This window comes from Agelaius phoeniceus, chromosome Z (assembly GCF_051311805.1).
Source record: "Agelaius phoeniceus isolate bAgePho1 chromosome Z, bAgePho1.hap1, whole genome shotgun sequence".
Taxonomy (NCBI): Eukaryota; Metazoa; Chordata; class Aves; order Passeriformes; family Icteridae; genus Agelaius; species Agelaius phoeniceus.
The window spans coordinates 1,826,261-1,840,993 of NC_135303.1; the positions used below are offsets into that span (position 1 = coordinate 1,826,261).

Consider the following 14,733-nt stretch of genomic DNA (forward strand, 5'->3'; position numbering starts at 1 on the left):
AAAGGCATTTCGGTCCCAGTCACTTTCCCCATTTCAACCGGCTTCGGGAGCCAGGGTGGAGGAGGTCTCTCCATTCTCTTCCCGGTTAATTGTCTAATTGGGGAACAATGCGCCTCTCGCACCCGCCTGCCCCTCTCCGGAGGGCTCCGGGCGAGCTCGGACGGACCCGTCCCGCCGCACCGGGCTGCGGGTCCCCGCTCCGGGTCTGGGGGCCGGAGGGAGCCCCGAGGGGCGGCCGGGCCGGGCCGGGCCGGGCAGGGGGCGGGGGGGCCCCGCTCGTTGGAGGGAGGCGCTGGGGGCTCTCCTGCGCCCAGCAGCTGCGGGAGCTTTGGAAATTGCAAGGAGGCTCTCGCAGAGCTTGTGAACCCTCCTCTCCCCGAGCCAGCGCCCCTCCTCTGCAGCGCTGACGGTACAACGATATAATAATGATGGGTGGCTGAGGCTCGCATTTGAACTTGCAGGCTCGCTCCCTGTGCCCACTGCTCGGTCCCGGCTCCGCCGCTCGGAGTCAGGTGCTCGCTGGCGGGAAGCGAGCGAAGGAGGGGACACCGAGCTCCGGCACAAGGGGAGAGCCCGGAACCACCGGCTCCTTCCAGCACTAACGAGGGGATTTACTCTTTCATGCGGCCACTGGGATCTCTGGACTAGCCCAGCCACCACGTTGTGATTTTTTGCTATCTCTGCAACACGCTACCTTTTAAGGTAACTATAACTCTTTTATTGCGGGTTGGTTTGTAGTGATTTTTTTTTATTCCCCCTCCTTTTTTTTTTTTTTTCTATAATATGACTACCAGCAAACACCTAGTCTAAGATTTAAAACAATTGTTGTACTGCTTGCACCAACAAAGAGTTTGAACTGCAAATCTTAAGCGGGGAGGGAAAAGCGATGATTGGTGAATTTAAACAACCTGGGGTAAGTTCAACGACACGCCGGGGAAGAGGAGAAGGAGGGATGCTCGGGAACCCACTAAAAAAAAAAAAAAAAAAAGGAAAAAATATAAGAAAAGAGAAGGAAAAAAAAACCGGTGCAAAGAGGAGAACAAAGAAAACTAGGGAATAGAAGACTTTGGGGTGGGATGCCTGACAAGAGTGTTCGGTGCTGGTGGCTTTGGACGGCTGGGAAGGTAGAGCCGCACCTTGGCGTGCGACGGGGCTCCGGAGGGAGACCGGGAGGAAGCTCTTCCTTACGGGTGTTAAGTACACAAAGCGCCCGTGTGGCAGGAGCGACCAGAACGGACCTTTCCCCCCGGCCACCAGTTTTGTAGCGCAGGGAAAAGCGTGCGCTCTGTGTCCTCCGCTCCTGTGTGCTCCCCACATCCCCTTTTTTCCCCTTTTTTTTTCCCCCCTCCAATCCCTTCCCCTGCTATTCCTGGAAAGCTGCTCGCAGAGCAGAGCGGCTCTGAGGTGCTCAGCATCTCTCCAGAGGAGCCGGCGAGCAGCGTGCCCCGAACCACATTTTCTCTGCGGAAAGGGGGGCAGTGGGTGAAGAGGAAGAGGAGGAGGAGGAGGAGGATCGCAAGGTCAGTGGAGCAAAACGCCCCCTCTTACACCCACGTCCACTTTCTGGGGCACGGGCTTTGCCTTCCCCCCTCCGCTGCCAGGGATTTCGCCTTTGTGTTACAAAGGGAAAGAAGTGAGAGCACGGTGGAGGGCAAGCGGGGAGTTCCGACGGCGGGAAGGAGCGGCTCTGTGTGTGTGTCTGTGTGTGTGGGGGACCGCGGGCAGCCTCCGCCGGGCCCCGGCCCCGTCCCCACACAAAGGGGCGGCGGGCAGCGGGCGGGGGCCGCCCCTCATTGTCCCTCATTGTCCCCCTGGTCACGTCCTCCCGGCCACCCCCTCTCCCTTCCTCCCTCCCTCCCTGCACCGGCTCTCGGGATTAAGCCCCCATGGCTTTTCTTTTTTCTTTTTTTTTTCTTTTCCCCTTCTTATCACCCGCTTCCCTCGGGTTTTCTCCCTTTCCCCCATTCTCTTCCTTCGTCCTTTTTCTTCCTCGTTTTCTCCTTCTTTCCCTTCCTCCACTTTTCTCCTCCTTCCTTTCCTTTTCCCTCTTTTCTTCTTTCTTTACCCCCTTTTCCTCTTCCCCTTCTTTTTGTTCCCTCTCCCCTCCTCTTTCTTCCTTTTCTCTACCCGTTTTTGCATCCCTTTCCCTCTTCTTGCCCTGTCCCTCCCTTCTTCCTCCCTTCCTCTCTTTTTCCCTTTCCCTCCCTTTTTTCCCTTTCCTTCCCCTTTCCCCCTTTTTCTCCTCCTCCTCCCTCCACCTTCCCCTCCCCTTCTCTTTCCCGTTTTTTTTTTTTCGTTAATTGAGGCGTGAGCGTCGAAACGCGCTGCAATAAAAAAAACCCAAAAAAACCCAAACCAAAAACCCATCCCGGGATGGGAGAGCGTAAACGCTGGGTGGGTTCAGCGATTGCCTTGATTTCCGTGCCTTTTTTATTTAATCCTTTTCTCTTTTTCTTTTCCTGGCCTCTCGCTCTGAGCGAAAGGGGAAGTTTCCTCCCCCACAAGGAGCGAGCAAGGCTCGGCGGGGCGAGCCCGGGACGGGGCGGGCGCGGCCCCGCGCTGGGGCGGGGGGAGGCTGTGGCAGGGCTGGGCTTTGGGGGGCTCTCCGTGTCCTGTGTCCGCCGGGGGTCACCGGTGAGTGCCGGTTTTGGGGCGACGGGCTCGGTTCCGTGTTGGACCCGCGGGTTCGGGCCCGGTTTGGGGTCGTGGGCCCGGGGCCGGCCCGGGGGCGCGGCCGCTGTCGAGGAACGGGGCGGGCGCGGCGGCCCCGCGGCGCCCCCGGGCGGCGAGCGGCGGTACGGCAGCTCCAGCGGCCGCCGGTTTCCCGCCAGAGGGCTCCGGGCCCGGCACCGTGAGGGGAAAAAAAGGCCAAACCCCCACAAATCACCGCCGTAATAAAATAATTTAAAATACGCAACACCTCCTCGGTAAAAGCCGCTGTCTCCGCTGTTCCTCGCATTCCCCATCGAGTCTTATGCACAAGAAGTGGGTACAGAGGAGGCTCCAGGACGGGCAGAGGGATGGAGCAGCTCTGCCGACAGCAAAGGCTGGCACAGCTGCCATTGCTCACCTGGGCAGGAGAAGCTTTGGCCTGAGCTCAGGGTGGCCTGGCAGGGCCTGAAGGGGCTGCAGCAAAGATGGACACAGACAATTGCCAAGGGCTGCAGGGACAGCAGCCAGGCAATGGCTGCCAGTGCCAGAGGGCAGGGCTGGCTGGGATCTTGGCAATGAGGAATTGTTCCCTGGCAGGGTGGGCAGGCCCTGGCACAGGGTGCCCAGAGCAGCTGAGGCTGCCCCTGCATCCCTGGCACTGCCCAAGGCCAGGCTGGACACTGGGGCTGGGAGTAGCCTGGGTTGGTGGGAGGTGTCCCTGCTGTGGCAGGGATGGCACTGGGTGACATTTAAAGCCCTTTCCAGCCCAAACCATTCCATGATTCTGTGGCGCTGGAGCAGGCAGTGCTGGACAGCAGGGTGAGACTGGCACCTTTCCGACTCTGAGCAGCCCCTCAGTGCCTGGGCTTGAGGCCTGAGGTGGCACTGGGGCTGTGGGGATGGCAGAGCGAGCTGAGGGCACCCACAGCCACCCTTGTGCCCAGCAGTGGCACTGGGTGAGCCCCGAGAGGGCTGAGGAACCCCTGTTGGAGCCCACAGCAGGATCCTGGTGCCTAACCCCACAATGGCAGTGCAGGATGCTGTCAGTGACACCTTCACATTGTTTCCACCAGTGCAGTTGCTGGAGAGAGGTGGCCCTCAGCTCTCCTGCAACCAAGCCTGACAGAGGTCAGTGTGTCTGGGCAATGCTGTCAGGCACGGGGTGGGATTGTCAGTGTCCTGTGCAGGGCTAAGAGCTGGACTTGCTGATCCCTGTGTGTCCAGCTTGGGATATTCAATGTTTCTGGAAGGCAGGAGCGACAAGGTGGAGCAGGGTGATGCAGAAGGAGCAGGGTGTGCTCGCTGCTCCTCCACGCGCTGCCTCTGGCAGTTTTCCACTGTGTCTCTGCGTGGCTGTCCCAGAGCCTGGAGCTGCTCCTGGCACACAAGCACGGGGCTGTGAGGGATGTCCTGCTGCTGCAGCCAGAACACGCTGTGCTCTGGTCACTGCTCCTGTCTGTGCTCCAGACAGCACCTGCAGGCAGCACCAAAAGGACTCAGCCTGGAGGGGTTTCCCCCCACAGCTGCTGGAGGTGATGAGGAAGATGATTTGGGGTGATGCAGACACCCCAAAGACCTTCTCCAAGGCTTTGGGAGGGCATTTCTAAGGGGTAACAGGCCAAGCGGGGGCCACTGGTGAATCGGATGCAGGCTGATGTGCCATGTGTTGGCACAGTGGGCTAATTAATCACGTGGCAGAGAGGTGGTGGGGCTGGCAAAGTTAATTAGGCAGCGCTGATGGTGAGGTGGATACATGGCAGCAATTAACAGGGATCAAAGGACTGCAGCATAAAGGGAAGTGCAGAATGTGTGCCTTTGAGGAAGGATGGTACCTGTGAAGCTTTCAGAGCTTGGGAGATAGCAAGGGATGTGCTATGACTAGGATTGGTCATTTCTACCTTTTTGGGGTTTGACTGGAAACTCTAATTTACTGTTTTACCCATTAGAATGAGAAGCCTTCATTCTCTTCTCTAGTGCCAGGTTCTGTTGGGTCCCACCCTCTTTTTTTTTTTTTTTTTTTCTCTTTTCTTTTAATCTTTTATGTCATTCTGACTTTCACTATGAGGGTCAGATGGGCAGAGGCTGCTTTTTACGTGTTTAAGGAACATATCCAGATTTCACATTGCAGCTGTTGAGCATGTGCAGAACTAATTTCAGTGTGACCTGAGAAGTTGCAGGTTTCAGAGACATTGTTACCTCTATGAAAATGGTTAATATGGCAAATTCCTCATTGTCTCAGCTGCAGAGAAACCAGGAGTATTTTTGGATTGTAAGCTTTAGTCTCTTCCACACCAAGACAATTTGCTTTCTGAACCTGGAGTTTTAAACAGAAAGAGAGACATGATGTTCCCTCATCTGGTTAAATTAAAATAGCATTGGTGTGAGGTCAAGCTTACACTGCAAACTAAACACAAGCTGGAATTTGGTCAGAACTTACTGCTCCTATGAGTTTTTGCTGTAGTAAGGGAAGGTAGCAGTGCCTGCAAAAATAGGAGAGTTCTCTTTTTCCTGACAGAGAGAGCCACTACTAATTTTTAAAGATGTGAAGTTTGTCCAGGGGTTTTGCATCTATTGCTTTAAAGATGCTGCACTCAGGGCTGCGTCCCATTTAGAAATGTAACACCAGTTCCTACTGTAGATCCATCTGCCTTTAGTAGCTCCTGATGAAATGGATCAGCCCAGTTGGAAACCAGCCAGCAGGCAACCCAAGTTTGGTCACGTCAAGTGAGGTACTTTTTTAGCAGAAGGTGGAAATTAAACACTTACTCAAATCTTGCAGCTTGAGTTGGCAAGATTTGCTCACTGTGTTATGGGTTTCTTTTACTATGGGTGTAGTGACACCAAGGGGAAAAAAAAAAAAATCTTGTGGAAAAAGGTATAGTTGGATGGATTTTGGCTAATTGCAGTGGACTTAGGGGCAGTGCAGCAGCCAGACAGCAGAATTCTGTGAGCTGTCGGGTGCAGGAAAGGGAAACACAAACAACACAAACGTGTTTTAGAGCAGGGATTTAGGTCTGGGGGCTACAAGAGAGCTCAGTCCTCTGCAGCCTCTGCCAGCAGAAGGGCAGGAGGCAGGAGCAATCACATCCAAGAGCCTGGAAATGTGGGTGGGAATCGGGGTGAGGCGTAAAGCAGCAACCTCTGCCTCACCTGTGGGTCCTGAGCAGGGTTTCTGGCACCAGGTCTGCAGAGCTCTGTCTGCTCCTGAGCCAGGCTGCCCTGTGGGGCTGAGCAAGGTGCTGCTGCTGTTGTGGTCTGCATGCTTGGAGAGGGTGGCAGGGGTGATTCCATGTTTAATTCTGGCAGCTGGAGTGGAGCAGCACTGGGCAACCCAGGAGTGTTTATGGGCACCCACCAAGGCCTGGGGCATGAAACCCAACCCTCAGGTGTGGAGGGTTGTGTGGGAGTCACACTCCTGACCCTTAGGGCTGAAAATCAGACCATTCTTCCAGGGGTTTCCATTGCTTGAGTGAGCATTTCAGGATAAAGAAGATTTATAAAAAGTCAGGAGGTGGTTTTCCAAGAGCCAGGTAGGGAGTTTTGGCAAGAGTCTCATACTAAGCTTTGTGCTCAAACAGTGCAGTTTTTTGGCGCTATCCAACCCCTTGGTGCAGCAGGTGTAATTCCTGCCCTACTCAGTAAAAGGCTAGGAGCCATCACATCCAGGAATGTCCTCTTCTGTTCTCATGGATACGTTGAAAATTGCCCTTCCAGAGTTGCCTTTCTGTTTTCACCTTTCCCTGTGGGTGTGTGTGTTGTGTTTGGTGACTGGAAGCGTCGCAGCAGGGTTTGTGTTCTTACCAAACATGGAAACAGTTGTGTTATGACAGCAATTGCAATGAACTTCCAAGGGCAACAGGCTTCCACTGACACGTGCCAGGCACCCAGGTATGCCAGGTCAGAGCCAGGGAAGTGGGCCAGGTGCAAAATGCAACCAGCCCTGCTTAGGTGCAACATTGCCTCCATTGCTGAGAAAAAGAAAATACTTTGTTCTTTCTCTTGTCAGGTTTCTTTGATTCCCTTGGTTCTGGTCCCAAAAGGCAAGGTTGCCTTCAGGGGAAGGAGGGAGATAAAACTCATGGGTAAACATGGAGAGCTGAACTTGTAAACATTCTGTTCTGGACCTCGGCTTCGCTGTGGATGCAGCCAGTGTGTGACGCATGGGAGCACATGTGGGCAGAACATCTCAGAGGGTCTGGAGCCACTCAGCTCCCACAGGTGCCAGAACTTTGTCTGGCAGGTCCTTCACCCAGCACCTTGGAAGGTGGAGAATTCTTCCAGTCAGTTTTCTTTTCATGCTCTCATCAGAGCGCTCGTGTTACCAAAGGAGCTTCACTGCAGTGCTTTTGGTGTTTGAGGCTTCCAGCATTCTTGGGATACAAGGATTGCTTGAAGGTCCTTCTGCACATCTGTAGGCTCAAACTGACATCACTTTTTCTTTTAATTGTTGTGTAATAATGAGGATCATTTAAGTGTTTATCTAAGCAAGCATGTGACTCTGTATTTCAGAGCTGATCCATTGCATTCAGAGGACTTGGATGTCTGCAGCTCTGATCTTGTGCAACCTCCTCACTCATAACAGCCTTCTACAGGGACAGTATAGAATTTTAAAGTTAGCTAATAAATAATCACTTTTGTTTTCTTCACGTGCAGCTTGGCTTGTGTAAATGTAGGAAGAGATAAAAGTCTGGCTGAATGGTTTTGGGGGTAGATGTTAGGGTCTTCACAAGAAGTTTTATGGCCTGTAGGGCTTAAACTGAATGAAGTCCCGGTTCTAGTTTGGGACTCAGTTGTGAAAAGTGCAAATTCCATGAAGTTCACGTTGCAAAATAAGTGATATCACACTCTGCACTCAGCTGTCCTGAATGGCTGCAGCAGACATGGGGCGTCCTTGGCAGCGTGCAGCCTGCTCTGTGGAAAGCAGCTGCATTTCTCCCTCCACGCCCAGGGAATAGGTTGTAGCACATGTTTCCCTGTGCAATCAGCTGGCTCTGGCCATCCTTGTACAGAGAATGAAAGGCTCTGGGGTTTTCAGCCCTGTTGGGTGGGAATTTTTAACTTGCCTCACTGGAAGGGCTTGGTTGGAGATGTTTTGCGTCTTTGCCGTGCTGCTCAGACGTTGCAGGACGTGTGCCAGTTCACACAGACTCCTGTGGAGTTTGGGCTGCAGCTGTGAGCTGTGGAGAGAACTGTCCTGAGGTTGAACACGTCACCAGGAGTTCTCTGAAGCTGCCTCTCCGGGTTTTTTTTGCTGTCATGTTCAGTACAGCCTGTGGAGTTTTTAAAAGTAGAAGTTTTAAATGGTACATGTGTGCAGTGCAGGTTCCATAGTTACAACACAGGTATGTGTCTATTAAATCTCTCCTTCACTGATCCTTAAGGCAGTTCAACTGCAAGCTCTCTTGAACAGGAAAAAAAACTGTGAGCTTGGTTACTTGTCCTAGGGAAGAGTTCAGGTGGCAGATTTTGCAGCAATATCAGGGAAATCAAGGTAGTGATAAAAATTTGTCGGCGTTTTGACAAACTGCTGCTGAAAGTAATTTATTATGTTGGGATGTTCACAGCATGTACATGTAACTGTATGGATGAGGGAATATTTATAAACCCTTTGTATTTGTTGGTGTTTGTGTGTCTTGTAATTTTTGTAATGTTGAGCTTTTGTAATTTTGGAGATATTTACAGGTTCAACATGTGTAACTATGAATGGAAATGAAAACTGTGAAATAATATTGTGAACATGCAATTTATTATTGGGTTCATGTGAAGAGCTTTCCAGCTGTTGGAAGGTGGAGCCTGTAAAGGAAAGTGAGAGGTAAACCCCAAGGGAACTGACATGTCAGAGCATCACTCAGGACTCCACAACCTGAACACCCATAACAAATCTCTATTCAATGGAGGCATGTGGTCATTATAACAAATCTCCACCATAAATTGCTAAATGAAATGCCCTGAAAGCAGGAATGACTGTTTCTTGATACCAGTGACAAATATTGATGTGCTGAGTTACAACATTTGCTAAGGACACCGTGCAATACTAACCACTTACTCCTCTGTTCTTCATTTCTAGGTCAAGATGTTGTTAAGTATAAAAAGTATCTTATGGATGTACTCTACGTTAGTTATAACATATATGCTACCTAAAGGTAAGTCTTCTGTACACAGAACATGTCATTAAAATTAATTTAGTGCTCTAATTGGTAGGGCATTTCACAGGACTGAGGAAACAGCCCAAACTCAGGAAATTGTCTTTCTCTGCCCCTGCCATGCTGCACCATGTCACTAATTTTGTTTCTGTGTCCTCCTCAAGGTGTTAATGATTTATTTCTCTTGTGCTTGGGCTGCCATGAGCTAAGCTGGGGCAGCTCCCTTGGCTGCTGGGATCTTTAGCAAGGAGGTGTTAGAGCAGCTGCAGGTTTGGGTGGAAAGGAAGGAGCCCTTACTGCCTCTCTTGGTAATTACATGCCAAGACTGAAGTGTGTATCCATGTGTGGTTGCCCTGGTTATTTGAAAGTTTGGGTCAGGCCTTCAGTATGGAAAATATCTCAGCAGCTGCTACAGACTCACAAAGCAGCTTTCCTAAGTCTCAAAGCAAGATCTTTCTTTATTTTCTTTCCCCTTTCTTTCCAGGTACTCCTCAAACTGATTTTAGCCTTTGGGAAAATCAAATTTACTACTTTTGTTTTTCCACCTAGCTGGAACACTGTTGCTAGTAACATGTTTAGGTAATCCTGAATGATAAAGAAAAGGACTGGTTCATTAGTGGAACCAATTAAAAAAAGGGATAATAGATTGAGATTGGCTATAAAGTCTGGATCAGATCACAGACCCGACTCACTGCCTTGCACAAATGCAGAATTCAGGGATACAGGGATTGATAGGGCAGCACTCTTAAGTGGGGAGGAGTGCATGGATCCTTGGAGTTGTAGAATGTGGGATGCCATATTTACATGTCCTCTCACTTACTCCACCTTTTATTACATCACAAATGGCTCATTTATGTCCAGAGTCGAATTTTTGGTACTTGGGAGATTTTTACGAACGTCCCATTCTTTGGAATGTAGATCAGGTTGTGACCCATCCTTATTTTTCCAAAGTTTTTTGAAGAAATTCAGAAAGACCCTGATGTTCCTAGAACACACTGTGAACTTTGTGAGGTTTGCTTTTTAAGTCAGGGGCCATTCTTTTGGCCTACAGAGTCTTGAACATTTTCAAACTATGGACATGGTGAGGAGGACAAGGATGAAAAAATTTTCCTTTCTCATGAATTGATCTAATTCATGATCCCAAGGAATCTGTGGGATCAGCTCATGCCCTTATCTTTTGTAGAAAAGTCAGCTGGTGCAGTAATATTTTGAGAATGAATGTTAGAAGACTGCACAGAATCTTTATAAGTATGGCTTTTGTTTAAAAATACTCTAAAAATAAAGTATATCTCAGCATTCTTAAAGATAGACACCCTACATTTCAACCTTTTCTTTTTGAATCCTTGGTTTGGATCTAAAATTGAAGCCTTCAAATCTTTAGTGAAACACAAATTCCCAGCTTATCACTGTTGTGGTTTACAAGCTGGACCTTGGGGTTATAACCAACACTGGAGTTTTTCCTACCTGTTTTGGGTGGCCATTTGTGGTGTTGAGTTCTGCAGCTGAGATTTACATTTGCCTGGCTTCTTGTGTGCATCTTGTAGACCATAAAATTAATTCTTCATCGTTCTTTGTGTCCTTCTCTTATTCTCCTTGCTCAGACCACAAGCCATAAAGGACTCAGGTTATTGCTGGATCTCAGTCCATTACCTTTCAGTGTTTCCTAAAAGTTTCTCTCATTTTAATTCATTATTATCTTCACTAAAAGACTGGTGGTTAATGAAATAGCTTCTCCTAGGTTCAGTGCTAGCTGGATTGACAAAACACATGATTTTAGTGATCCTTTCTATTTCTGCTGCTAGACAGGGCAATATACCATATGTCCCAGCAGGTTGTTGATGAACTGAAAAATGAGATGCAAAATTTTTCTTCTTTTTTTTTTTTTCCCCTCATAAATTTAGCTAAAAAGAAATAGAATATTTTATTCTTTAAGCATGTGGGATTTGTCTGCATAGTCAGTAGCAACATTCTGTTCAGTTAAACTCAATTATGAGGCAAATTCACTCCTCTAAGCAGTGTCACACCATGCAGGGAAGGTTTTACTCTTTTCTTCAGACTCCTTGTCCACTGCAGACCTATTGGCCTGGTCATTGTGGTTAATGTGATACAGAAGGGCATAATTCTGTCCTTTGAAAAAATGATCTAGACTCCTACTTTTAGAATTTTATAACATTTACCACAGAACAAGTATACACATTTTGAAGAAAGAGACTTTGTTCTCAAGCAAGAATTCCTTTCTTCCCACTTCACAAAGAAGACATCTAGCTATGTGTCATTGGTCTATCACATCCCATTGGGTAGGGGCTGACACAGAATACAAGCCTAGCAGAAATGCTAAATGGGGCAATAAAAGGGTTATATGGATTAATATGAGATACTGATAGCTTCTGCATTGGTCAGTAAATTCTGCTAGACTAATCTGGAGTGCTGCAAGAAATCAAGATTTTTGGAACTGTGCAGGATCATCACTTAATCTTGTATTTCAGATATTATGTCAACCAAATATTTTTCTGTAGGGAAAAACTTCCTCGTCCTTTCTCCTTCTCCTCTTCCTCTTTCTCCTCTTCCTCCTCCTCCTTCTTCTTGTCTCCTCCTCCTTCTTCCCTCACCTCGCCACAACAAACAGTTTTTTATTACGTGTTGTATAATGCTTTCTAAAGTTGGGCAGAACTGCAGCTCCACAGAATCTTCTGTTCTGGGAAGTAGCACAGTTTAGGAGGCTGGATCTAGTTTTCATATCAGGATTGAAAGTGTTGATTGCCAGGTCTTCCAGCTGGCTGATGTGAAGGCACGAATTTTAAAGGGAGGAAACTTCCTCAGGGTTCAGCGCTGATATTCCAGATCACTCAAAGTCATAAACAGTGTTCTTACAAAGTTTATTAAAGTTCTGTCAGTCAGTATAATTATAATTTAGTCATTCTTCAATTAAGAAGAAAGTTCCTGTAAGGTGTATAGATGACAAGAGATCATAATAAATTCTAAATATTTTGAGACTGATTTTAATCTCCCACCTGTGCAATTTGGCAGTAATTCCATCACAACTGATAGAACTGAGAATTCATTCTATTTCTTTATCTCTAACCACTGTAGCTCTGTGAAGGTTCAACAAAATAAAGGTGATATAAAAGATCTCTGGTTTCATCAGCTTTGATACCATCATGTTGACTCTTTCTGAATTCTGTGCCCAAGGAATTCTAGTTTGGTAGTCATGGATGAAAAGGACTCGAGAAGTTAATTCAGAATTCTGAGTCTTCCCTGTCAGCCCATTTTTCTCTTTTTCTAATAATACTTTATTATTAAAATGCTTGGGCATTAAGCTGATGACTCTCATATTGAACCTGTTTAGATATTACCATTAAGACTTTGTCCTGTGGAAAATCATCTGTCTCTGTTAAACATAACCAGGTTAATGAGCAACTTTTCGTTTTTCTTCCATTTTCCTTTTTTTTCCCCCATTTCTCTTTTCTGTTCTTTCATCTTTTTTTTTCTTTTTCTCCCTCTTCTTTATTCTCTTCCTTTTTTGCTCCTCTTCTTTAATTCTCTCCCTCTGCCCACCCTTCCATCCCACCCTCCAATCTTCTACTCTTTATGGAGAGATTATACTTTTTATCATAGGTAAACAGATAATTTTCATGTGCTCCTGTTTCATGTATCACTCTGTTGATGGCTATTATTAAGTTACCATATTTCTAAACTTTATAAATCCCAGCTCCCTTCAAAATAATTATGACCCTGCTCTACCTTTCAAAATGTTAGAAGGATTGTGAAAGAGGTAAAACAGTTCCTATTGAGCATTAGCTTTTAATCTTCATTAAGCCATTATGTGTGATGAAATAACATCACATAAAAAAGGAAAATCCATCAGAAACCCTCTCTTCAGTCACGGGGTGCAGCTTGGATGAACAGTAGTCAACTTCCCCCTCAGGATATTGTCAGATGGAAACATTTCACTGTGAAATGTTTGCAGCTGGAGATGACATAAAAAATGATAGAAGTCCTGATCATGTCAAGTCTGAGCCAAGCAGGGACTTTCTGCGGGCTTTACTTCTTCCTTTGCTTTTACATCCTGAAATATTTCATTTCTGCGATGTGTTAAAGGCCCGGAGGCGGCAAGGAAACAACTTTGAAAGAGTGACTGTTTGGGAGACTCTCTCTGGAAAGGCTTTTGTTTCAGCACGTGTGCAGTAAAAAAGAATTAACCCCTGAGAGAACAGTGGGGTCAGGGGTGACAGGGGTGCAAAGCCATGGGCTGTGTTTCCTTCTGAGGAGAGAGGCAAGGTGTGAACTCCAGCAGCTCCCCTGCATTCAGGGTTTTGGCCAGTGAGGTAACTCATGGTTTTTCACTCAGAGTGGTCTTCCTCCTGTAAATTGAAGAAACAGCTCTTACAGTTCATCTCTCATGTAAAATTTCAGACCAGTTCCCAAAGGTTAATTACTTGGTGACCATAACAAATAGAGAAAATAAGTCAGAATGAAATTTTCCCAAAGAGAAATTTGCTCCATCATCAGCCTAAGGTGTACCAAGATTGATACAAATTCTTTCTCAGCTTATACTCCCCAGTCCTGTTACAAATCAGCTAAGGTTCATGGATTTCAGGCTTTGCATTAGTGAATCATTAATTAACAATGACATATATCTGTTTCTGATTTTGCTGTTACACTAATGTGATTTCTCCTTTCTCTCTCCTCGCTCTCTTCCCTTTTTCTAGTTAAAGCAGAAAAAAAAACCCTGGTCAAGGGATCTCTCTCTGGAACTTCAGTCCTGCCGTGCTTCTTTTCAACCACACCCACCATCTCCTCCAGCTACGCCGCCGAGTACCTCCGGATCAAATGGTCCAAGGTGGAACTGGACAAAAGCGGGAAGGACGCCAAGGAAACCACGGTCCTGGTGGCCCAAAACGGCAACATCAAGATAGGCCAGAGCTACAAGGACAGGGTGTCTGTCCCCAGCCATTCTGAGGAGAGCGGGGATGCCTCGCTGACCTTCTCCAAGCTGCGCGCCAGCGACGCCGGGGTCTATCGCTGCGACGTCATGTACGGAGTGGAGGACACGCAGGGCATCGTCTCTCTGGCTGTTGAGGGTAAGGGTTTTGTCTGTTTCATTTCTAGCCAGCAGTGATTCCAGCTAAAGCAGCGAAACTTGGTGGTGAACACAGAGCTAGAGAGGATTTACAGCTGTGTCTTTAGTGACTGGCCCTTTGTCGCTGTCACATTTCCTGAAAAATCCCTTTGCCCAGGATTTCTTCTCCTGGGAAGCTGAGAAGCCTCAGAGAAAAAATGAAAACAATAATTATCTGATTTGCTTCTCCCCGTTTTGCTGCTTTGGAATGTGGCTGGAGATTGTTTATCCAACAGGTGCATGTTTGATTGGTTTCATGTGAATTGTTTTGACTTAATGACCAATTGCAGCCAGCTGTGTCAGGACTCTGGAAGCAGTCGTGAGTTTTCATGATCATTCTTTGTAACCTTCTGTCTGTATCCTTTCTCTATTCTTTAGCATAGTTTTAGTATAGCATTCTATAATATAATATAATATAATATAATATAATATAATATAATATAATATAATATAATATAATATAATATAATATAATATAATATAATAGCTTTCTAATAACATGGAGTCAGATTCTCAATTCCTCCTTCATCCTGGGGACCCCGAAAATACCACAGCCCTTGGATTAGGGTGAAAAGAAGCAATTTATGATGGAAAGGATGAAAGTTTAGGATGTAAAGAAACCACTGAAGCTGTGGTTGGCCTGTCTTGATGTCCCCAACTATGCCACCAAAAGTGGGAGCCACTCTTTCTGGGAAAGGAAAATCAAGCATGAAGGAAGTGCTCCTTTTGCCCAGTAATAAATTTTGGATGGGCAGAAGGAAAACTCATCAGTGAGAAGCTGCAAGAAAAGAAGTAGGGAGGTGTTTGCTAAATGTGGGG

The 14,733-nt window shown here is 47.3% G+C and overlaps 1 protein-coding gene across 3 annotated transcripts in view; it reads left to right on the forward strand.

Moving 5' to 3' along the window:
- Window positions 1–341: 341 nt before the first annotated feature.
- VCAN (versican) overlaps window positions 342–14,733 on the forward strand; it is a 100,201-nt gene continuing 85,809 nt past the window's right edge. For 2 of the 3 annotated variants that reach the window (XM_077171311.1, XM_077171312.1), the window contains exons 1-3: window positions 344–702; window positions 8,720–8,795; window positions 13,505–13,876. In XM_077171311.1, coding sequence (XP_077027426.1) covers window positions 8,726–8,795; window positions 13,505–13,876 — 442 coding nt within the window. In that variant the 5' untranslated portion in view covers window positions 344–702; window positions 8,720–8,725. Of the gene's footprint in view, window positions 703–8,719; window positions 8,796–13,504; window positions 13,877–14,733 lie in introns of all 3 variants that reach the window. The other variant, XM_077171310.1, reaches the window with a different exon arrangement.